This window comes from Corvus kubaryi, unplaced genomic scaffold, assembly GCF_017639235.1.
Source record: "Corvus kubaryi isolate FWS band 111438036 unplaced genomic scaffold, C.kubaryi_AGA036_p1.0 37334, whole genome shotgun sequence".
Classification (NCBI taxonomy): domain Eukaryota; kingdom Metazoa; phylum Chordata; class Aves; order Passeriformes; family Corvidae; genus Corvus; species Corvus kubaryi.
In genome coordinates, this window is record NW_024581108.1 from 25,249,656 (window position 1) to 25,274,212 (window position 24,557).

General features: G+C 50.8%; 2 protein-coding genes across 5 annotated transcripts in view; one reads left to right on the plus strand and one right to left on the minus strand.

The window, feature by feature from the left end:
• Positions 1–5: 5 nt before the first annotated feature.
• LRRC40 (leucine rich repeat containing 40) lies at positions 6–12,325 on the plus strand (the record flags this gene model as incomplete). Its single annotated transcript, XM_042031061.1, has 15 exons — positions 6–111; positions 575–756; positions 1,026–1,099; positions 1,812–1,941; positions 2,302–2,425; positions 2,664–2,806; positions 3,264–3,436; positions 4,150–4,240; positions 6,468–6,513; positions 7,782–7,890; positions 8,401–8,508; positions 9,635–9,745; positions 10,513–10,590; positions 10,750–10,935; positions 11,590–12,325. Coding segments are annotated over 15 exons (1,767 nt in total), but the record flags the coding sequence as incomplete, so codon positions are not given.
• A 4,889-nt stretch (positions 12,326–17,214) lies between these two features.
• LRRC7 (leucine rich repeat containing 7) overlaps positions 17,215–24,557 on the minus strand; it is a 60,140-nt gene continuing 52,797 nt past the window's right edge. For 3 of the 4 annotated variants that reach the window (XM_042030993.1, XM_042030989.1, XM_042030990.1), the window contains 5 exons: positions 22,077–22,196; positions 20,912–21,130; positions 19,674–19,766; positions 18,443–18,517; positions 17,215–17,779 (listed from right to left, as the gene is read on the minus strand). In XM_042030993.1, the coding sequence (XP_041886927.1) occupies positions 17,672–17,779; positions 18,443–18,517; positions 19,674–19,766; positions 20,912–21,130; positions 22,077–22,196 (615 nt within the window). In that variant the 3' untranslated portion in view covers positions 17,215–17,671. The remainder of the gene's footprint in view (positions 17,780–18,442; positions 18,518–19,673; positions 19,767–20,911; positions 21,131–22,076; positions 22,197–24,557) is intronic. The other variant, XM_042030991.1, reaches the window with a different exon arrangement.

Genomic DNA, 24,557 nt, shown 5'->3' on the forward strand with positions numbered 1-24,557 from the left:
GGCCGGGGTTCGGGCGGGCGGCCGAGCCGGCGCCGCTTGTGCCGCAGGGGCTGCTGCGGTTGGCGCGGCGCAGCGGGCAGCTCAACCTGGCGGGACGCGGCCTCACCCACGGTGCGTGAGCCGGACCCGCCCGCGGGCCCTCCTGCCCCGCACCTCGCCGGCGCTGCTGCCCCCCGGGACACCGCGGGGCTCGGGCTGCGGGCAGCGCGTCCGGGCGGGGCGGGAGCGGTTCCCGGGGAGCGCCATCTGCTCGCAATCGACTCACTTTTGTCTGTTTCTGGCATGTTTCCATCGGCTTCGTGTCAGCCCTGCAAAAGTGTGTCTTGAACACAACGGACTGCAGGGTGACTATAGGGATGTGTGTATTGTATGTATATATGTATTTATGTACACACATGCACATGCATGTATACATCCACATATATACATCCATCTCTGTATATGATTGGAACTAGACGATCATTAAGGTCCCTTCCAACCCACTCTGTGATTTTATTTATGGAAAGCACGCTGATAGTGGAAGCTTGCAGCAAACACCTTTGGGGTTCAGCTGACGCCTGTGTTTGTGCTGCAGTGCCCGAGCACGTGTGGAGGATTAACCTGGACGTCCCGGAGGAAGCCCAGCAGAACCTGTCCTTCGGAGCTGCCGATCGCTGGTGGGAGCAGACGGACCTGACCAAGCTGATCCTGGCCTCCAACAAGCTGCAGAGCCTCTCGGAGGATGTGCAGCTGCTGCCTGCCCTCACCATGCTGGATGTGAGTACAAGGATCCCTTGGTGCTCTGACAATACTTCCACGTAGGAGGTGGGAAAACGTCGTCCTGGATCTTTGTTTTCCGTTTCCCTGGTGTATTCTTTCACAAGGGCCTGGAGTGCCAGGACAAGGGGGAATGGCTTCCCACTGCCAGAGGACAGGGACAGATGGGATCCTGGGGAGGAATTGTTCCCTGTGGGGGTGGGGAGGCCTGGGAAAAAGCTGTGCAAGGTACAGATTAGTAACTGTATTCTAAAACCTCTCTTTTCCAGGTGCATGACAATCAACTGACATCACTCCCTTCTGCTTTAGGGCAACTTGAAAATCTCCAGAAACTCGATGTCAGGTAAAGCCATGGTACAGAATAAACGTGAGAAATACTACAGTGACTTTCAGGTGTGAGTGAGAGATGGCAGGACATCAACCTTTCTTTCAAAAAATTAATTCCAGATTACTCACTGTAGAGTATTATTATATATTATATACTATGTATGTTATATTATGTTATGTTATATTATCAGTTTTGGATCAAAACTGGTGGCCTTGTATTTGTTGAAATTGTTTTCACTGATATTCAAAGTCACACTTGCTTGGAAGATGTAAACAGTGATATTCTGAATGATCATACACAAAATATCTGCATTTATTTGCTTCAGTCTGGCAGTTCTGAGGATAAAATATTTCCAGTCATGAATAATGCACATTGTAAATAACTGTGTAGATCTTGTTTGTGCTGGAAGGTTCAAAATCTTCTGTTTACTGGGGTAATTTTGTAAATTTGTGCACAAGGAGAGGTTATGCTGCCACTGCATGTGAGAAATACATAAACAAAAAAACCCTGGGATCTGTCTGGAATGTTGTAAATTCAGAGTAGGATTAAAAGTCTTCTTGACCAAGTAAGTAAAGATAGTTAATTGCTCCCAGGAGCCAGGTTTTCCTTACGGGTGGCAGTGTCCTGACCAGCAGGCTGTGGGATGCAAATGTTCTGTGTGCAGTTACATTCCTAAAAACTCCTGAGTGTTCGTCCTTTCCCTTTGTGTTCCATGTTTCCACCCCAGCCACAACAAACTGAGGAGCCTCCCCGAGGAGCTGCTGCAGCTGCCCCGTCTGAGGAGCCTCCTGGTGCAGCACAACGAGCTGAGCCTCCTGCCCGAGAGGCTGGGGCAGCTCCTCACCTTGGAGGAGTTGGTAAAGCACAACTTCAAACCTATTTCTTTGTTTGGAAAGGATTTACCCATGTTTCCCCACTGCCAGTTAAAAGATCCTGTGGATTCAGTGGCAGAACTTGGTGAATATTCCAGTGACTGTTCTAATGTCAGTTATTGCATGGTGGGGTTTGTTTTTAGTTTGTTCTTGGTTTGACAAGTATTTTGGGAAGGCTGAAATCCCCGGTGATCTGGCAGCCCTGGGAGATTGTTTCTTCTCTCACACTTGTGCCAGTTGTCAGCCATCTAATTTTACTGTTCTGCCACTAATTAACTTTGCACTAGCAGCACTCCTGGGATGTTCTCAGACATCTCTCATCTCTCTCTCTGTTTCAATCTGCAGGATGTGTCCAACAACCAGCTCACAGCCATTCCCACCAGTTGTGCTCTGCTGGTGAACTTGGTGCGGCTCAATTTGGCCTGTAACCAGCTCAAGGAGCTGCCTGCAGATCTCAGTGCCATGAAAAGTAAATCACTTTCCTCGAGTTACTAAATGCCAAACAGCCAGTGCTGTGCTTATGTTCAGCAATACAGTGCAGGGTTTTAAAATACATCCTTGAGGAGTTACTGTTTTCTCAAGAAAATCAGAGTTGTTGGCAAAATGTTGTTGCCTTTATTTCAAATTAAACCCCAGGATAATTATGCTGCTGTAGAAAGGTATTTTTATTTTCTCCTCTTTCTGTCACTGCATGTTTAACTCCACAGGCTTGAGACAGCTGGACTGTACCAAAAATTACCTGGAAACAGTACCTTCTAAACTAGCAACCATGGCATCCCTGGAGCAGCTTTACCTGAGGAAAAACAAACTGTGTTCCTTGCCAGAGTTTCCCTCCTGCAAGTTGCTGAAGGTGAGCTGGGAATGGCTGCTCTGCTGGAGATGCATTTGCTGTGAACTTTGAAATAGTGACAGTTACTTTGAACACAAGCTTTTGTGAGGTGCTGTGATCAGAACCAGATGGCAACTCTGTGCTTAGAACTCTGTTTAATGCATCCCCACGTGCAACTTCTCTTAGTGTCCTCATTGTTCAGCCTTTTGAAAGATGAGTTTGCACAACTTTCCAGATTTGGAAAATAAAAAGTGTTTAGGAGAGGAGTGGCTGAAAGCTGGATCTAATATTGCCTGCAACAGTTATTTTTTATCTCTGGGAACGTTTTCTGGATAAATTCACTTTGTTCATTATCGTTTTTTTCTTTGTAACTACAGAGAAAAAACACATCATCATACTGATGACTGCTGGTGTCATGATTTAGGAGAGAAGTTATAAAGTAATTTGGCCACAGTAGTGGTGCTCTTTGTTCCCATAGGAATTGCACGCTGGCGAGAATCAGATTGAAATCCTGAACGCAGAGAATCTGAAACAGTTGAGCTCCCTGTGCGTGCTGGAGCTCAGGGACAACAAGATCAAGGCAGTGCCTGAGGAGATCACGGTGCTGCAGAAGCTGGAGAGACTCGACCTGGCCAACAATGACATCAGTAGGTAATAGTGGCACCTGGGCTGGGGCTGGGTGGTGGCAGCTCCTCCTTCCTGGGGGAAGGGCAGTTAAGGAATGACTCAGTCATAAAATGAAGGAACCCTCTGTATGTTGTGGGATTGCTGTGATCAAACTGGGAGTTCTTAAATGTTCTGTGTTCTGCGTGTGACTTACATGTGACATGGAAGCACTGTGAGGAGCAGCTGAGGGAGTTGGGGAAGAGTTGAGCCCCAGGAGAGGCTGAGGGAGTTGGGAAAGGGGCTGAGCCTGGAGCAAAGGAGGCTCAGGGGGGACCTTGTGGCTCTGCACAAGTCCCTGACAGGAGGGGGCAGCCGGGGGGGGGTCGGGCTCTGCTGGCAGGGAACAGGGACAGGAGGAGAGGGAACGGCCTCAGGCTGGGCTGGGGAGGCTCAGGGTGGACAGCAGCAGGAATTTCTGCATGGAAAGGGTGCTCAGGCCTTGGCAGGGGCTGCCCAGGGAGGTTTGGAGTGCCCATCCCTGGAGGACTGGAGGTGGTACTCAGTGCTTTGGGCTGGGGACAAGGGGGGATCAGGCACAGGTTGGACCCAGTGGTCTGGGAGGGCTTTTCCAACTTAAATGAATTTGGGATCCTGAATATTCTTTGAACCTGAGCTTCAGAGTCCCGTCTGACCAACCATTGCACGTTCTTTAACAGTTGGTTTGGAGCTGCTTTGGAATCAGTTGTTTCCCTCTGCAGGTTGCCTTACACACTGGGGAACCTCCCTCAGCTGAAATTCCTGGCACTGGAGGGAAATCCTTTGAGAACCATTCGGAGAGACCTGCTGCAAGTAAGCACTGGGGCTTGGTTGTGTGTGAACATTTGTGCAGGAAGGACCTGGAGCTGCTGGAGAGAGTCCAGAGGAGGCACCAGAATGATCAGAGAGATGGAGCAGCACTGCTGGGAGAGTTGGGATTGTTCAGCCTGAAGAGGAGAAGCTTTGGGGTGACCTCACTGTGGCCTTGCAGGGCCTGAAGGGCCTTCAAGAGAGCTGGAGAGGGACTTTGGTCAAGGGATGGAGTGACAGGACAAGGGGCAGGGATAGATGGGATATTGGGAAGGAATTGTTCCCTGGGAGGGTGGGCAGGCCCTGGCACAGGGTGCCCAGAGCAGCTGGGGCTGCCCCTGGATCCCTGGCAGTGCCGAAGGCCAGGCTGGACATTGGGGCTGGGAGCAGCCTGGGACAGTGGGAGGTGTCCCTGCCATGGCAGGGGTGGCACTGGATGGGCTTTAATATCTTGTCTTAATTAAGGATGTAGGATTCAGTTGTCTGTTCTCTTGTAGGGAGGCAGCAGAAGGAGGGTGTGAGTTGTTCCTGAGAAAAGGAGTCCTCAGGGCAGCAGGGAGGCTGGAGCGTGGGCACTGCTCGTGCTGCAGAATTCCCTGTTATTTCTTCCCTCGCAGGCCCCTCTCCTCAGTGGTGTTGTACATTCCTACTTCTGTGCCTTTGCCAGGCTTGTAAAATCAATGTTCCTAAAGCTCTGGGATGCTCCAAAAATAAGCAGCACTGACAAGTCTGTGTTGCAATGAAATCTCTAACATCTGTCAGGAGGGGGAAACCCTCATGCGCCTGACTGAGGGAGCAGAGTGTGCACTGAGTTAATGAGCACTTGTCCAAAGTGCTCCTGGAAAGGAGTCTGAGTCAGGGCTGCTGGAGTCCTGCTATTCCCTGGATTACTGAGGATTTGCTGCTTCAGCTGGAAGTGTCACTGCTGGGCTGTATTTGCCACCTGGAGCAAAGGCCAGGCACGAGGAGTCCGTCAGGCCATGTTCTATTTGCGCTGCCTGGATCCATCACCGGCACTGTAAATCCACGTGGCTGCAATTTTCTGTGCCTGGCTGGATTTTTCACACTTGGTTTAGAGGAGCAATTGATGGAGGAGCTTTAGGGCTCCCCAGGTACTGCTTGGAGCAGGTGGATACTGAGATAAAGGGCTGGGGTGCGTGCAGTGGAGCAGCAGATTCTTGTCTTCTCCAGCCCTGCCCAGCTCACCTTCTCTTCCTCAGGCCTCTCACTCCAGTCCCAACCCCATTCCTGGTTCTTGATGAATTTCCAGTTGATTTCTGTTAAATCCTGGTGTGCTTTTGTTACCTCCCATGCCATCACTTAGCTTTGGAGCTTTGCCTTGCTCTCTGCTTTCCTCTCCACGTGTGTGTTACTGAGGTTTGAGTTTGACCTTCACCTTTCCCTCACAGCTTCCCAGCTTGTTCCCTGTTGGCTTCCCTTGCCATGCTCAGCACAGCCCCACCTCTCCCTGCCTGTCTCCTTGTGACAATTCCTTCCTTTCCAGCATCCACATTCCCTTCATCTCTCTGTGTTCATCCAGTCTCATAGGCTGTGTCAGCTGGAATGAGAAATGTTCATTCACATCCAGCACTTTAGGTCAGTCCCTGGTTCTGAAACCTGTAAAATCATACCCCAAACTTGCCTTTCCCCTAAAACAAACAGTCCAGAGGAGATTGGGCTTCACTACTCACAGGTTATGCATGTGGCAACTGTGTCTCACCACTGGAAGTTGCTGTGAGAGGACTGAGGGAAATCTTTGGAGCTGTTAAAAATCCCTGCAAATTCTGCCAACTGCTGTGATTTTCCCAGAGTTTATAATTTGGGCCATAAAAAAGTAGCAGAACAATGAGCAGTCGGCTTCACTGACAAACTGTAGATGTCTTCTCCACAGCAAATTGTGCTGGAGCTTTTTTAAAGGGAAAATTAAGCTCATGGGAGCTTTTTTCCTTGCTTTTGGAAGTGACAAAACTCTTCACATAAGGAGCTACAAAAGTGGAGCCTGAGGCTGTCCTTTAGGATCAGAAATTTTCAGCTGGAATAAATAAAATTCCAGCTAAGCAAGTTCCCAGGCTGCTGTGGAGGAGGGTTTTGCTGTGGAGGAGGGTTTTGCTGCGGGATTTTCAGTGAGATTTTTAGTCAGGAGTGCTGTGGGATCCACCTGTGTGCTGGAATTGTCCCCCCAGCTGCACAAACACTGCTGAGTGACTTGGGTTTTGTTTCTTTTTTAAAGAAAGGAACCCAGGAACTGCTGAAATACCTGAGAAGCAAAATCCAAGGTATGTTGCTTTCTTCTGCTGCATTTTAAAGAGAATATTCTAAGAAATTAAAATAAATTAGAATTTAGGACGTGCAGTTGTTTAAATCCAGGTCCCCCCAGTTATCCTGCAGTAATGATTTCCTTTACTCAACAATTTGCTGTGATATTTCTGTTTCTTTTTCTTATCCTGTTAGCTAATACTGAATAATAAACATTCTTAATTGAGGATTATAATTTACAAACCCAATCTCTGGATGTTTGGCCTCTGTATTTCGAAGGGGCCTCAATAGATGGCTCAGCTGCCCTTGCCAGTGGTGTGAGTGTTCCTTTCCCAGGGGGTCTCTGCACTGGCCAGAGGATGGCAGCATTAATCAGCCTCAAAAATTCCTTCCAGACATCCTCTTCCGTGGAAATCTGCCCTGTGAACTTGACAGGAGTTCATGGAATGCTCAGTGTGGTGAACTCCCAGCAGGGAATACCACTGTGGAGAACACAATTAACTCATGTCTTGCATGTCCAGCAGTGCTCGTGGTTTTCCCCTGCCTCTTAGGGCATCCGTGGAGCTAAAACGGTGCCACTCCTGTTTCTGGAGAGATGTAAATTGGAAAATTCCTCTCTTTTTAGCTTCTTTCTGCCCCTTTTGCCCTTCCTTAACTACTTGTGGTTGGGCACAGTTGTTAGTAGGCTTTTATTGCTTGGTGCTGCTGAGTTTCCAGAGAGTTTTGCTGGATTCCTTTGAGTGGAAGTTGGATTTATGGAATGGTTGGACTCGCCCTGCTCAGCTGGGTGGGAATTCCCATTTCAGGTGTGCAGGAGCTTTTTCATGTGGATTGTGGGGAGTAATCAGAAGGAACTTCATAGAGGGGGGTTGGTAAATACTAATGCTTTAACTGGAGTTGTGGTCAGATGTGCTGGTGTGGATAAAGCTGCTCTATATCATCATTTCCAGTCAGAATTCCCTTTTTTCAGGGAATTTCAGAATTTTTGTAGTTTCCAGCTCCCTACCCCATGGAGCAGAACCTCACAGAGCAGCTGCCACCAGCACATCTCTAGTACTTCCTCCCCTGCTTTGCAAAGTCCAGGTCAATCCTTCTCCCTCCCACACCCTAAAAGAACCCCCAAATCCAAGATGGAAAAACCCCTTTATAAGGAAATGATGGAAATAATCCGAATCTGATGGTTTTCAGTTGAGCCAGAGTAGAGCAGGATTAGAGGGGGATGGTGGCAGCTGCCTGGGGCCACTCAGAGCAGCTCAGCTGTGTCACTGCACCCCTCTGGTGTCCCCAGATGATGGACCTGGCCCCAATGAAGAGGCTCCTGTGACAGCCATGACTCTTCCCAGCCAGTCCATGGTCAACACCCATGCCATAACCACGCTGAAATTACTGGAATACAGGTATTTGGGAATAGTACCCATTCCTGAAGTTGTAAGAACACTGTCCTGTTTCATGCTTGTGGGTTTTTTCCCCACCTTCATTATACACCAAGCTGTCCCCAAACCCTGCTGCATGGGAGCATTTCCCCCTTTAATTCCTGTGCTTGGGAATAGGCAGATTTGGATTGTGGGGTTGGAACTATTTTTTGTATTATCAAATATCCTGCAATAACTCACTGAACTGCTGAATCCCAGCAGGTGCTTTTAGTACCTTTGAAACTCTTTATGGTTTTCACTAAGTCCCAGAACATCTTGTAGTAGGGGACTGCCTGCTCAGTTATTCCTTAGATGGACCTGGAATGGTTGGGAAAGGGAAAAAAGTCCTGTTTAGTGACACTGTGGACATGGGGCAGTGGTGGGAGCTTTCTGCAGCTGTTACCTGTGTGTTCTACTCCTAATTTTCTCTAAAAGAAGGCAGAAACGCGCTGTTAATTAGCAGGCAGTGGTTAATTGGTGTCACTTCTGTCCCAGTGACAAGCAGGCTGCCGAGATCCCCGCTGCCGTGTTCGATGCCGTGGGCACCAATCCCGTGGCCACCGTGAACTTCAGCAAGAACCAGCTCCGGGAGATCCCCCCCAGGTACTGCTGGGAAGGGCATTCCCAGCTGGGATTTGCTCTTCTGCCTTTGTTTCAGCATCCTCTTCTCCCCCTGAGCTGTTGGGGCTCTGTGTGCACACAAACCCGAGCGTGAGGAGGCACCAGTGCCACCCTCGTGTGCAGGGGGGCTGTGCAGTCACCGCTGCCAGCCACAGCCAAGGAAAAGCTTTCCCTGGCACTGCTGGGAGGAAATCATCCCTCTGTGTTAGCAGGGAGGTTGCTGTGTCTCTGGGAGCCCAAAAAATCATCCACACTGATTTTTGAGGACACCGCCACCCTTGTGGGGGTGATTTATTCCCAGGTGGGGTGAACATTGAACCTCTGGCACAGACAGCTTGGAGAGGTGCAATCCCTGAGGGAAAAAAGGCTTCTAGAGACTCAGTTTTGGGAGCTGCTGCTTGTGCACCCTGTGCTTTGTCACTTTTTGTGTGAGAGGCTGCTGCTTTCCCTGGGATAGGTGTGGGGGAGTGTGCAGCTGGCTCAGAATTCCAGGCCGATCCAGACAAGAGACAGGAGTTCTTCTCATTTAATTGCTTTTTGTTTTAGGGCTAAACCAGAGATTCTGTTTGAGGGACTCAGCAGGGAACTTCTTGAGCTGTTAAAACCTTTACACCAAAGCATGTTAATAGAATAGATGCAGCAGATACTCCTGCAATTTGTAACAGCACAACAATGAGCAGAAACAAAAGATGGGGAAAAAATAGGAATTTCTGTCAGGTTTTTTTGGCTGCAGAAGAAGGTGGGTAAAGTCTGTGTTAAAACATCTCCAGGGCAGGAGGTGGCAGTGATGTCACCTGTGCTATGGTCTCTGCAATAGCTGCTGACTGCATTTACTGAGGAGGCTTTGGTTGCATCATCTGTGAGAGAAATCAGTGAGAGAAAGTGCAGTCTGATAAGTGTAGATAAACGATTTGAGCTTTGCCTTACCCCAAGTGTAAGGCTGGAGGAGCAGCAGCTCCCACAGGTGGCATCCCATGGTCTTCCCAAAATCCCTTCAGAAAAGCCAAGAAACACAACATGTCCTTGATTTGTGGAATAAACCGGGGGTAGTAACTGAGAATGCAGCCCTGAGCTTCCATAATGGAAGCATCTTCCTTTTGTGCTTCAGGCTTGTGGAGCTGAAGGACTCAGTCTGTGATGTCAGCCTGGGCTTCAACAAGATCTCCTCCATTTCCTCGGAGCTGTGCCTGCTCCATAAACTGACACATTTGGATCTCAGGTTGGTGATGTGTGTTGCACTTCCTTCCCTGGGATCTTCTTTCCCTGCCTCCCTACGCCAGCCATCTGTTCCAGTGGGATGGCAGCACTGAAATCATCTCTCACTCCCAAAATGCTTCCATGGCAGAGCCAGAATAGGACGTGGCCTAAATTTGGGCCTTGCTTAAAAAGCAATGGACCGGTTCTGAGACTTGTTGGAGGAGAGATCCTGCCTCAGTGAGGAAAGGGTTCTGAGATGTTGCTACTTCAAAACACTCCCACCACCCCCCAGGAGAAAACCACACCAGAAAATCCTGGGAGTTAGTATGGGGAAGGTGCAGATTTTGTTGCACTGCCAGAAACAGAGGCAAGAGCTGGTTCCTTTTTGTCACCTTTCCTCCTCTGACTCCTGAGAAATGCTCCCAGCATTGTTTAGATCAGGACTAGCTCAGTGCATGGATTTTGGGGAGGTTTAGAGTGGCCTGACGGATTCACTTTGGCTCCAGGATCTGTGTACTTTGATAAGCTTTCCTCTGGGAACAAGGAGCTGAATTTCAGGCACGTTTGTGGAGTTGGTGGGTGCTTGGGAATCTTTAGAGGACAGGCTCTGAGTGTCTTCCTGGCAGAAATGGGAATCCATGGCATGCTCCTGCCCCCGTTATGGGGCAGGAAACTGGCCGCAGACTGTGTAGCTGATCAGCATGATCAATATGTTCTGTCCTGGGGGTTCTCAGCCAAAGCCCCAACTAAATTTAGTGATTGTTGTTTCGTCTCTTCCTTTGATAACAGGAACAATGTTCTGACAGCCTTGCCCGAGGGGATGGAGGCACTGAAAAGGCTGCACACAATAAATCTTGCTTTTAATAGGTGAGCAACTGTAGGTTTTTTTAATACAACAATAAAAAGAGCTGGGCTCAATTTGACACAATTTTCCTGTGGTGTGAGAACCAGGAGCCACTTCAACCAGCTGGGGGCTCCTGTTTTGAATGCCCTGTTTCTGACCATCCCTCCTTTGTCTTCCTGAAGATTTAAGGTGTTCCCCAGTGTCCTCTATCACCTGCCAGCCCTGGAGACCATCCTGCTCAGCAACAACCAGGTGGGATCCATCGACCCTGTGCAGCTGAAGGAGATGGACAAGCTGGGAACGCTGGACCTGCAGAACAATGACCTCCTCCAGGTGCCCCCAGAGCTGGGCAACTGTGAGAACCTCAGGTGTGTGGGGTCATGGGGGCCTGGTTATAAACACGTGTTCTGTATGGATTCTTCAGGGAATGTTTCCTAGAGGAAAAAGCACCCGTTGGCAGGGCATTGGGTTTGCCCAAAAAGGGTCACTCTGAGCATTTGTAGAACAGGGCAGTTTCTTCCATAACTTCTTCCCTAATTTCTCAGTATTGCAGGGAATTGGAGGAGTTGTTTCATCATTTAAAGCTGATGTTGAGGGTCTGTTGGTTGTGTGAAGCTCATGGTGGAGCTTTGGGGGGGGTCACATTTCCTGTGCTCCCAGTCACGCTGCTGGTGCACCGCCCGTTGAGCAGGGAGGTTGGATCAGCTGACCCCACTGCTCCCTTCCAGCCTGAGCCACTCTGGCATTCTGTTTCTATATTCCAGAGTTCTTTTCTCACTCCTCCTGGTAGAGGCTGAAGGAGTGGGGTGTGTGCTACACCCCCACTGATTTATCAGCGTAAATTAAAATTCAGCTGTCTCCAAAGCTGAGCTGCTGTGAACGAGGGAAGCAGAGACCCAAACTCCTTCAGCAGGACAGTAGAGGCATTACTCAGGAATTTCAAAGGCCTCAGAAATCTGTATGCAGTGGATGAGTGCGTGGGTACAGGAGTTTTTATCCCAGTAACTAATCCCTGTTTGCAGGAGCCTGCTGCTGGAAGGGAACCCATTCCGTACGCCCCGCGCCGCCATCCTGGCCAAGGGCACGGCTGCTGTGCTGGAATACCTGCGGAGCCGCATTCCCACCTGAGCCCTGGGCATTCCCACCTCAGCCCTGGGCATTCCACCTGAGCCCTGCGCCCTGGCCTGGCATTGCCACCTGAGCCTGGCCGAGGGCACGGCTGCACTGCTGGAATACCTGCAGAGCCGCATTCTCGCCTGGGCACCACAGGACAATCCAGGTATCCCTGTCCCACCAGCACCCCTGGGCTCTGCTGCCTCCATCCTCCTCCATCCTCCTCCTGCTCCTGGCTGGGAGCCTGCCCGGCCACGAGCCTTTGTTGCAGTGTTAAGAACCCAACCTGTGAAACATTGCCTGCCCGCTGCATGTTCCAGCAGGGGTTTCAGCGTCCCACACCCTGTTGACACTGTTTGTGATAAAGGACAGCATGGAAAGCTGCCTTCAGCACAGCCATGGTGCTTCCTGCAGCTGAGCTGGGGTCGAAGAGAGTTGGCACCATCGGAACGTTGGGGCCAAAGGCAGAAGGGAACACTGTGGTTTTTGTATCCCTTTTTTATCTTGTTTCATTGCTGTCCCCAGAACTGCCCCTGGTACGAGTGTGGTCGAGTACTGGAGCTGTGAGGTGGTGAGAGGTGCCCCAGGGGTGAGAATGGGGCTGGTGTTGGCAGCTGCAGCGAGACAATAAATGTTCCCCTTGGATGTCTGCTCTGGGTCCTTCAAGCTGTAACTGAGCTTTGTAGACAGGAACACTGGGAACTTCTCTTGTTCAAACACACTTCCAACTGTCCTGTAGGTGATACCCTTAATGTAATAGTGCTGCCCTGTGGGTGGGGACTCCATCACCTTCCAGTGCCTGAAAACCCCTAGCATGGAGAAATTCCTGCTGATGTCCACCCTGAGCCTGCCCTGGCCCAGCCTGAGGCCGTTCCCTCTCCTCCTGTCCCTGTTCCCTGCCAGCAGAGCCCGACCCCCCCGGCTGCCCCCTCCTGTCAGGGACTTGTGCAGAGCCACAAGGTCCCCCTGAGCCTCCTTTGCTCCAGCCTGAGCCCCTTTCCCAGCTCCCTCAGCCTCTCCCGGGGCTCCAGCCCCTTCCCAGCTCCCTCAGGAATTCTCCTGGGGCTCCAGCCCCTTCCCCAGCTCCCTCAGCCTCTCCTGGGGCTCCAGCCCCTTCCCAGCTCCGTTCCCTGCCCTGGACATGCTCCAGCCCCTCAGGGTCTCTTTTGCAGACCTGGACACAGCCCTGGAGGGAGGTTCTGTAGCACAGCAGGATTTAATACAGTTCCACAGTAAAATTCCCCGGTTTTGAATGTGTCCAGATGAACACAAAGCACACTGAGCTCACCCTCAGCTCTCCAGGTGTGGGAGTTGCGTTCCAGCTGCAGCAGGGATGGCTCAGGGGGCTCAGGCCCAGCTGCACCTGCCCGTGGTCTCCAAGGAGGGGACCAGAACCTGGTCCTGACTGGGAGGGAAATGGGAGGCACTGACCTGTCTGGGAAAGGGTTTGGGGGAGCAGGAATGGGAAGGACAGGATCTGTCCTGTGGGAAATACGTGGCAGTGCCTGTGTGCAGTGACAGCAGGGGCCAGCTGGAGCTCCAGGGGCACTTCTGCAGCTCCTTGGATGATGGAATTGCTGCTGCCCTCACCCCCTGCCCCCTTTTGTTTCCATACATTTGTCCTTCCATACATTTGCCCCCAAAGCAGCCACCCCTGAGTTTTCTTCCCCATTTCCATCACTCCCTTCCCATATTTGATGTCTCCCAGTGGCTGCAGCTGGACCAGGGCAGTCCCACTTGGGAGTTGCCCAATTTTCCAGGCTCATTCCCAGTGGGATGGGGGGAGCAGCTCCCCCTTCCCCTCCCTCTGCATCCTCCTTTCTGCCAGGAAAAGAACCACCCGCAAGCCTTTACAATAAGGTGACGTTTTTATTATTTATACAATAAAGAGACTTTTTAATGTTATTCAAAACACTTTTTTTTTTCTGAAATACTGAAAAAGGTGGGTACAGCAAAGCCGAAAATGGCTCTGCTGCACTGCACAGCGTCGGTTCAGTCCCTGGGCTCCCTCTGCACAGAAGCATCTGCAAAATGCAGCAACCCCACACGCACGGGCCAGGCCCTCCAGGGCACGGGGAGGGGACAACCTGCATGTGCCAAGGGACAGGAGCTGATTGCACTCAATCAATAGATTTAAAATAGAATTTTGAAGTACCTTTTTGCACATAAAATGAAGCAGCTTTCAAGTTCAGTAAGTCTTTATACTGCAAAAAACATGAAGTACATTCACAATCTATGTTAATAAAGTAGTAAATATTTCCTCATTCAGCTTTATTTACATGGATACTGGAATTTAACTGAAAAGTACAGTCATCTGGAATATAGCAATCTTTGAACACATACAAAAATGACCATTTCTGTATATAATTTAAGCTCAAAATCACAATTATCTCAAAATATTAATTACAATACAGCCATCTCCATCATAATTAAACATGTCTTTTATAAAATGGTAAAATCTTTACTAAAGGAAGCTGTTGGTTCTGAACTGGATACAGTACTCACAGGTAGAAAACCGAAGTGATGAGCGAGTGCCCTGCCCGGGGAAGGGGAGGGAGGGAGGGAAGGGACACGGCCACCGCCACCCAAGAGAGAGACACAGAAAGGCCATGGAGTCAGTCAGCCACTTCCACTAAATCAGCTGGAAGCAGCCAGGGAGAGGATTGGCAAAAAGCTTTTTGGGTGGTTTTTTTGTGTTTTTTGGTTTTTTTTGGTTTGAAATTCCGCGATTTGCAAATGGCGCCTTTGGGATTGGGTGGTGGTGGTGGTGCCCCCGCGGGCCTGGCCCCGCTGCCACCACGGCTGTGCCCGCCCGTGGCTCCGGGGCCAGGCCAGCTCCCCATGGATCTGCATCCACGGATCCGTATCCTATCCAAACTACTGCCCGGAAAGTTGTATGGGCGCGGGATGGGATGGCCCTGCCCTGCCTGCCCTGCCCTCCCTGCCGCACATTCCCCTGTGCGCTTCCACGGGGAATGGGGAGGGACAGGGCGCGGGCAGGGAGCTCCAGCTGCACACAACATCCCCAGTTTCCTTTGGAAATTCTAACTGTGAAATCCCACCAGTTCACAGAATCACACGCTGGGAGGGACCTCTGCAGAGCATCCAGTCCAACCCATCCAGGTGGGTTTGGGACGTCTCCAAAGAGGGAAACCCCACGCCCGTCCTGGGCAGCTGTTCAGGGCTCTGCCACCTCCATGGGAAGAAGTTCTGCCTGTGCTGAGGTGGGACTTGCTGTGTTTATCTTTGTCCAAACCCTGCCACGGTGGGTGGTGACCCCGCAGCTCTGTCACCCCCTGTGCCTTTGTGAGGGACCTGTCCCCAACCCTGCTGCGGTGGGACAGGCCCTGCCTGGCCGGGGGTCACGGAGCCCCTGAGGCCCAGCAGGGCTGAGCTGAAGGGCAGCACAGCCCCATTCCCATCCCTCCCCATTCCCATCCCTCATCCACAGGCAGCTCCCTGGAATAAACCCCCTGATCCCCCCTAGGAGCCAGGGCCTCCCTGACAGCTGCACTCAGCTGATCCCGATGTGTGGGGTTCGTTTCTCCTGGTTTTGCATTCCCTGTCCTTGCAGTCCCCTCAGAGCTATGTACACAGTCTGTACAGAAGCATTTCTGCTTGCATAACAATTCAATGCTAAATTACAGCAGAGAAGGTTCACAGGATCCCAGAATGGGCTGGGTGGGAGGAACCTCAAAGCCCATCCAGTGCCACCCCTGCCATGGGCAGGGACACCTCCCACTGTCCCAGGCTGCTCCCAGCCCCAATGTCCAGCCTGGCCTTGGGCACTGCCAGGGATCCAGGGGCAGCCCCAGCTGCTCTGGGCACCCTGTGCCAGGGCCTCACCTCCCTCCCAGCCAGGAATTCCTTCCCAATATCCCATCCAGCCCTGCCCTCTGGCAGTGGGAAGCCATTCCCTGTGTCCTGTCCCTCCATCCCCTGTCCCCAGTCCCTCTCCAGCTCTCCTGGAGCCCCTTTAGGCACTGGAAAGGGCTTTAACCAAGCAACATCTTTATACTCCAAGTGCTCACTACCAAGAGCAAATCAACCTCCTGGGCATTTCCTACTCAGATTTTTCCTGGATTTCCTTGGCTCTGCTCTCAGCTGCCCCATTCACCCTCAGCCTTGTCCTGCCTGCTTCCTGCGTGGAGCCCCCTGTCCCCTCCCAGGGCTGGCACTGCCACCAAACACAGATGCAGACATGGATGTGTTAAAAAATACCTTGGATAACATGAAACCGGATTCGAGGATGTTAAATGGTCGCTGTTGGGAACAACTGGCTGAGAACTCTCCTGGTTTGCCATCACCTGGGTAGGAACTGTGAGCTGGCACTGGGAAAATGGGAAATTATTAGGAGTGGAAGGTCCTGGAGGCTTCCCTGTGTCTGCAGCTCCCCAGGTCCCACAGGCAGAGAGGGAAGGTTTGGGAATTCTTAGAGAAGTGGAACATCCCTGGGTGTGTCCGTGGGCTGTGGCTGCACCCTTGGATGTGGGATTTGGGTGGGAATGGTGCCGGTGATCCCGGAGCCGGCTGTCCCTCAGCCCCTGGCCATTGCTCAAGGGCAGTGGGATCCCCTAAAAACACCTGCAGGGGGCTTTCCCTGGCTTTTCCCATATTGCTGTCAGGGATACCCAAGCTCGACCCCGGAACCCCAGAAGCAGCAGGAGCTGGGCACGGTCTGGGCTTTGGGATTCCCCGTTGGGAACAGCCCCAGGACCTAGACACCAGGGCTTGTCCCACTGACCCTGTGCTGGGAATGCTCCTCCCAGGCTGGCTCAGGGGCACCTGCTGCTCCCTGGGATGTATCAGCTCTGACACCTGTGCCCATCCCTCTCAAGGACTCCAATCAAGGATCCCAGAAAGCCTCACCCACGGGAATATCCCGAGCAGGGCCCGTCAGGGCCTGGAGCAGGGGGGAAAATACACAACAATGTAAATGGGGAATCTGAAATGAAAAATTAAAGCGTAAAATTAGCAGCAACAAAAGGAGTTTTACTGCCACCATCACAACCTTCCTCCATCCGTGAGCCAAACCTGCCTGTCCTCGGTGTTCTCCTGTAGTGTGTGCACATGGAATCGAGGGAAGAGCCAAAGCAAAGGGAGTTAACTCATTCCAGAGGGAGTTAACCCATTCCAGAGGGAGTTGGAATCATAGAACCATGGAATGGGCTGGGTTGGGAGGGACCTTGGAGCTCATCTTGTTTAACCCCTGCCATGGGCAGGGACGCCTTCCACTGGCCCAGGCTACTCCAAGCCCCGTCCAACCTGGCCCATTCCAGAGGGAGTTCACCCATTCCAGAGGGAGTTATCCCATTCCAGAGGGAGTTATCCCATTCCCACGTGGGTTCCTTGTCCCGAGGTCCCAGAGTTACAATTGGAGAAGTCTCTCACCCTGTATAGTGAATTGTTCCTGATCCCTACGGAGCCAGCTATACACACGGCATATGTACAGGTATTTTCATAAGGCATAGAATATCTTTGCATTGAAAATAAATGAACATTATTAAATTTAATTTAATATATACTTTCTTTGAGGTGTTTATGAAAATATTTTCTTCTCTATACTTTCGTATGCGACATGATAGAAATATTTCATGGGAAGTACAGGTTAATATATTTCATCTTTATAAAGGCATATACAACTTTGAGGCAGTGTTTCTGATGGACAGCAGAATTCCTAAAGGATTTGTATGTGCTTCTGTGTTTTGAAATCATATGAAATTGACTTTTAAGAAGGAACTTGGTTAAAAAAACGCACCAATGCACAGCCAGAGGCTGACAAGTAAAACTAATACGGAGCCACATGAACAATATATTTATAGAGTTAATTCTTATATTTTCTCCCGATGATTGGTACTAACATAGAGTATTATACATTTGGCACTACTGTTTGCCATTGGTCCAGCAATTGGCAAAAAATTGGTTTCCTATGTATAAATCTGTTTGAACATTAGATCTGGCTAGACATATTTACTATTTATAAAAAAATATTTAGACAGTAAGCTCACGTTGGATAACTAAGTCTACTGTGTTCTGGAAACTCTTCAGTAGGAGCACAGCCTTCTCGTGTTCCAGGTGTACAAAGCTGTGTCCATTGGCCTGCAGCAGAGAAAACACAGGGAAAGAGGCTTTAGTGGCTTGGTTTTGGGGGGAAAAAGGGGTGTTTGGCAATTAGAAGCAAGGCTAAGATAAAGGATGAACATCTGAGGGTTTCCCATGAACACAAAGCACACATTTCTCTTGTCCTCTGTGGGATGGCTCAGGGCTGGGCTGGGTGCTCCAAGGAATGATTTCATTCCCACTGAAATCATACCGTGACTCTGGGAGGGCTCTGGGGTCTGACCAGGACCTGCCTAAAGCCTTAATACAATAAAAGATCTTTATCTTTGCTCCGGGAAAGAGGAATACAAATTCCAGGCAGGGAAAACCCCAAAGATGACTGTGCCAAAAGGAGGCATTCACGGAATCCTAGAATCCTCCACCGCTGGGGGTTGGGAGGGACCTCAAGGATTTGGAAGATCCAGAGGGAGATCATGGGGCAGGCTGTGACACAGGGGACAATCCCTGCCCTGGGGCACTGCCCACGAGTTTGACACCAGCCAGGTGGGCGCCTGTGGGCACTTTTTAGTGCTTTGGGGACCCCTGCTGGAAATCAATATTAAAATCCCCTAAAAGCACAACTGGCGGTTCAGTCCCCCTGCAAACACCACTGCTGTATCTTTAGGATGAGCTCAGATCCCAGGAATCCCAAGGCATCCCTACCTGGAGGATCTTGTCTCCGGGCTGGAGCAGGCTGGAGGCGGGGCCGTCAGGCTGAACCCTAGTAACAAAGATACCCTATAAGTCAGAAGTAACACAGGTTAGGATGCTTTCTCCAAGAACTACATCCCAAAAAACAGGGGGCTCCCTAACTGGGGCCTGGAGATGGGTGAACGCCAAACTGGTTTAATCTGTTTGCAATCAAACACCAGTTTGGGGGTGGAGCAGCTCTCTGGGACCTTCAGCACTCAGGGGTCGTTGTAAACTGAAATCCCACATCACAAAGAAAGTCCAGTGTGAACAGGGCAGGAGCCACAGGTTATCAGCAGGGTGATTAACACGGGGCAAGTGTTAATTATTATTAGAATAATGTGTATCATAATCTGTACTGACATCTTTGCTTTCCCCAGGAAACACAGCTTTAACTTCATGATTGGCCAAACATTCTCCGTATTTATGGAAGTTCTCACTGTTTCTGCTACCCAGATCCAGAATTATCCAAGAACATCAACTCCAGGAATGTGTTCAAGGCCTCCTTTTCCAACAAACTCCAGTCAGTCCCGTGGCACCAAACACAAATCCATGGGTGTAAGATTCCACTTCCCAATCCTACACCCCTGGGAGCTGGGACTCACCACATGTTGGAGTTTTCCGGGCTTCCTTTTATTGCAAATAGATCTATCTGAAAGGTGCAGTTCCCAGAATGAATCCTGAGTGTCCCTGACCACCACCAGGTGTCAGTTTTAATTCCCAGTTCAGAACACAACTGCTGCTGTGGGGTCTGTAAGGATCCAGGGATTTCCAGGCTGGTTTTATTTGACACAGCAGCTACAAACCCTGGAATTTCAGCCTCCAGGGATGATATCGTGCTTTAGGGTTCCCTCTAATTAGTTTAGTAAAAGTTTAATCAAGGCCTAAGGTGACTCTTAAAAAGTGAGAGAGGCAATTCTCCAGAAAACAGCCCCAAAAATTATCTTATCCAGGGAATATGGGTCAGACACTCATGGGATTGATGCTTGATTCCCTCATCTTCTTCAACTGGGGGGAAAAAAAGCAAACACCACTCTGCTAAAACAAAAAACCCAAACAAAGAAACAACAACAAAAAAATCCAAGCATAGGGAAAAACCTTTCAACTATCCCAACAGAAGGGCACAAACATCCCCCTCACGTTCTCTGCCTCCACTCTGTGAGCTCTCAAACAAGGAGCAGGGAGAGAGGAATTTCCAACTTACCTTATCTGAGGGTTTGAACGGATTCCCTTGTCCACTTATTCCACCACTGATACTAAACCCAAGGCCAGGATTCTTCTCTATCCTCACACAAAACTGGGTTAGGAAAACAGGGATGTCAGCACTAAACCCTGCCCAAGCCATGGCGCCTCCTTCCCTCACATCCCACTCCCCTGGATGAGCTGAGCCCCTGCACTCCACAAAACGGGAAAAGCCACTGGAATGTTGCTGTCAGCTGGAAGTACTGGCAGGATTTTCCCACGCTGCAGTGGTACCACAACATTCCCTGTGGTCCACGGATTTTTGCATGGATTTTAAGGTTTAATAAAATAAAACTAAAACCCTTTAGACCTGTGAAAGAGAAGTTCATCCTGGCCAAGTTTTTCACTTAAGCACTGGGATAAACCCATCAGTGAGGCTTCATCTGGGGCAGTTTTATTTTCCCAGGAGGAGCCAGATGTGCAGCACCCCTGGGACAAAGCCAAGGGATAAAACACTCCGGGATCTCTGGAGCACTGCACCGAGCACCCAACTCTCCTGCCACAGCAAACAGGGCCTTCTCTCTTAGTCAGGGTGGCTCCAAAGAGCATTGAGGAATTGGATATAAAATAAAAATGAGCTCAGAGGAGCTTCATGGCCGTGCCCTGAGCTGGTCTGAGCACGTCCTCCCCCAGCAGGTTCTGAACATCAGGGACGTGGGACAGGAGCTGCTCCCGGGGCTCCACCAACACTTCCCACAGGAGGAAGGGTTAGGGATGGCTCTGCACCTTGTTCTGCTTCTCAGGGCCTCACACAGGCCCTGCAGGGTCATTAAGGACAAATCTAATGGGGACAGGAGCAGGGAATGAGGAAACTCCCCAGTGCCCGTGCCAGGCTGGGGCACTGGGGCTGCAGCTGGGCTGTGCTGGGCAGGTCTGAGCAGAGCCCTGCTGGCGCTGAACTGGGCCACTGGGGAAAGGGCAGAAGCTGCAAATTAATTCAGTCTGACCCGGGGGTGCCAGCTCTGCTCAGGGACCTCAATTCCAAACGCTGTCACTGGGTCAGTGTGGGAGAAAATGGGTGTTGGTGGCTGGTGCTGGGGAAGGGATGGACCCAGCCTGCCCCCAGCCCAGCCAGAGCTCCCCCAGTCCGATGCCAGCTCCCCTGGGCTGCCCAGCTCAGCTGCCCCGCTCCTGCCCGAGCTTCCCCTCTCCCGTGGACACCTTGGAAAAGCCGGGAATGTTCATGCCCCCGTGTCTCACCTGCTCCTGGTAGGCGTCCGTGCTGCGCTGGCCCTTGGTCTGGATGAGGCACCGCTGGGGCTGGGGGGCCCGGGAGCTCTGGGAGGACGGGATCTGGATGGGCAGGGGGGGCTGGTACTGCTGGATGGTGACCTTGTTCATGCCGCCCTCGTACTGCTGCTCCCGGCTCCGGTGCTGCAGGCTCTGGGATCCCATCAGGGTCTGGATGTGGCTACCTGCCTGTGGGAACCGTCCCGTTAGGAACAGCCAATTCCCGCAGCTTCCAGAGCCGCCTGCAATCCTCCCCAGCACAGCCTCTGGAGCTGGGAAAACCAGGATTCTTACATTTCTCATCCCAATTTCTTGCAGCTCAGAGGATAAACAGCTCGGCTGTCAGAGCCAGCTCCGTCCCACACCATCAGCTCACCCTCCTCCCCCTCCTGTGCCTGAGAGGCATCTCTGGGAGCAATGGCTTTTGTTTCCCATCTTCCAGGAATTCTCCTGGGGATCTCTGGCTGCACTGCCCTGTGAAGCCAAGGGTTGCTGCTTCTGCAGCTGCCTTGGATAAAAGCTTGGAGCAGCAGGGAGATCCTTGGGATCGTTACACACAGCAGGTGCCAGTGTGACATCGCGGCTTCCACCGGGTGTCACTCACTCCTGGGACTTCAGGGATGGGGAGGATGGATCTCCTGACAATGATCCCTGTGATTATCCTGGCTCATCCCTGCAGCTCCTCCTCTGACACAGTTTGTGAGGATTCTCCATTCTCCAGCTTTATGGCCAGAGCAACCCAACCCAGCAGCTCCTGAGCCCATGAGCCGAGCTGGGCTGGGAGGGGCAGCCAGGAACTCCAAGCACTGGAATTCAACATCCACCACCACAGAACCACCAGGAACGAGACCCTTTTGCAGGGAGTTTATCAGCAAATGGGCTGTGCCTGGGCAGGGCTGGGCAGGAGCCATCCCACCACTCGTGCTTTATATGGACTGAACAACATCATTGGGATGAAAGCTCGAGATGAAACCCTGCCCAGCCCTCCGTGAGCAGAACGCACAAAGGGGCACCACGAAAACAGCGCCCTTAACTCACAGCACCTCTTGCTTTAAGCCTTGAAACACCCCAGGTGCTGCCCAAAGCTGTCCTGCTGCATCCAGGGCGGGCTCAGGCTGAGCCTGGCACCCCTTACCTTCTTGGTGACGGTGTCAGGGGGCACGTCCCGCCGGCCCAGCGGGTACGGGGTCCAGGGGCTGCCCACGGCCACCTCGTCCTGCCCGTTGTCCAGGAGGCTGCTCTGCTGCGACGGGGTCTGTTCACAAAGGCAGGGCAGCCTTTAGTCACCAGCACAAACCCCTCCACTCTCAGTCACAACAACCCAGCAAGTGCAGTGCACAATGCCCAGTCTGCCCAGTATCCCACCAACACAGCACCACTGTGGAGCTCGAGAGGGTCAGGGCAGAATTAATGAGAATAATGAATGACGAGGGAGAAGAGAAAATCCGTTTAACAGGACTCGTTACTTTCAGAGCAACAGATTTTGGCAGAATTCCAATGTTTGAACAGTCTGCCGTCAATTCTGCAGTTAGAACTTCCCCACTGCTCATTCCAGCAGCAGAAACTTTTGCAGGAGGGATGTGCCACCAAGAAAAATGAGCTGTTTGTGTTTTCTGCAGCAAACATCCCCTGCTGGCAGTGCTGAGCTGGGGCTGGCTCCGTGTGCAGCTCCCAGAACCTCCTGGCCTGTGCCAGGGACGTTTTTAGTACAATATCAACCTGGAATTCAGTGTTTGCCTCAACAGGAATGGTCACAACACACAGGGAAAGCTTCCTAAATGTTCATAATTCCCTTTTCTCTCCTGTTCCACGTTTCCTCCTTGTCACTTTACCCCTGGTTGTTTCCCTCCTGTTTTCAGGACTTTGGAGGGGGTCTGGACTTTTCCTGCCCCATCCCGATTTTCCTTTATCTGTCTCTCTATTTCTCTGTCATCACTGGGGGTTTTCCTAACACCTTTTGGGTGTCAGGTTTCCCAAAATTCCAGCATTGTCCTGCCACTGAGAGCACATGGTGCAGTGTAGTGCTCATTGAGTTCTGATTAACGGGAATCTGCAAAGGAACAAAAAATATCTGTTCTTCCCCTCTGCCATTCCAGCAATTTCTTCTCCAGCTTAGACTAAAAAAAAATCAGGATACACTTCTCTAGATGGCTGAAGAATAAATCAAATTTGCTTTGAAATGTGAAAGCTGAAAATTTTTCCATTAAAAACTGTTTTTCAACAGAAGTTTAAAAGTAATTCGAAGGGAATTATGATTTAAATCACATCTCTGAGGTGAAGTGAAAAAAAAATCCAACCCTGATTATTTAAAATAGAAGGAAACTTTCATTGTATTTTTTTCATCATTCAAGGAATCTTCCAGAAAAATCATGGAAGTTGCGATTTTCCTTCTATTCAAAACCACTGGAAAAGCATTTCCCCTGTTTAAAGCCCAGGATCTCCTTGCAGAGCTTCCTTTACCCCCATTAAAATGGAAAAAGGAGCCATTCCCTCCAGAGCTGTCCTGGGAATCTGCTCACATCAATTCCTGGAGCTGGGGGCCCTCCCCAGGCTCATTCCAGAGGGAACCCCTGCTCCCATCCTCACTGTTATTCCCAAGGAAGGTGGGAATTCCCATCCTGGGAATGGGTTGCACCAAACCACGAACTTTAAAAACTTTTCACTGGGAGCTGGGTGCCAGAAATGGAAAGGATCCCTCTGGAAAGCGCTGGGCCCGGCCTGCAGAGGGGACTCTGCACTCCAGAGGGAAAAGGGAAAACACAGAGGGAGCTCCCAGCTTCCTCAGTGAACAGGGAAATCCCGGGATTTCATTTGCTGCAGCACAAGGAATTTGTCCCCTTGCAATAGTGGCCATTTCCTGAGCTGGGACAGGCTGCAACCCAGCTCCACTTCCATGAAATCTGGGGAAAAGAGGAAAAGCAGCACTTCCCACATTTTCCACAAGGAGCAGGTTGAGGCCATGAACATTTGCAGTGTAATTCATTGTTGAAGTTGATTTCCTGACAGCCAGACCTCACTCATTACTCTCCTGAATCCAGGCCACGGAAGGAGGGAGGGGAAGAGGCAAAGACTGAACTGCTGTGGCCTGGATTCTTTAGGAAATGCAAGTTCTGTGGAAGGTGTGAAGCAATAAAATTCAGCAATACTACACATACACAGTATTTTTCCAACAATAATTTCCTCCTGCAGTGATCTTTCCCAACAATAATTCTCCCAAACAGTACAGCAAGAGAACAACCCCTCAATGCAGTTCAGCATCACAGTTTCTATGGATATGGAGCAATGGAATGCTGGTGGAATAGAAAAGCAGAATAATCCCCATCAGACCACACCCCAAAATGTATCATGGAGCAGATTCCTGAATTTCCTCAGACATCCATCATTAACATCCATATTCACCTACAGCCTAAATGCCTGCCAGTGCCATCAAACACCTCATTCCTAACGTGTGGGGGGAACCAGCAACATTCTTTGGGGTTGATGCCCAATGGATTTTTTCCAAGGACTCTTGACAAGTACCTGAGCAGACAAACAAATTCTTGGGAAGCAAAGACAACACTGGAATGTCGTCCCTGCACACCCAGCACACACATCCAGGCGGGATCCCCTCGGAGCC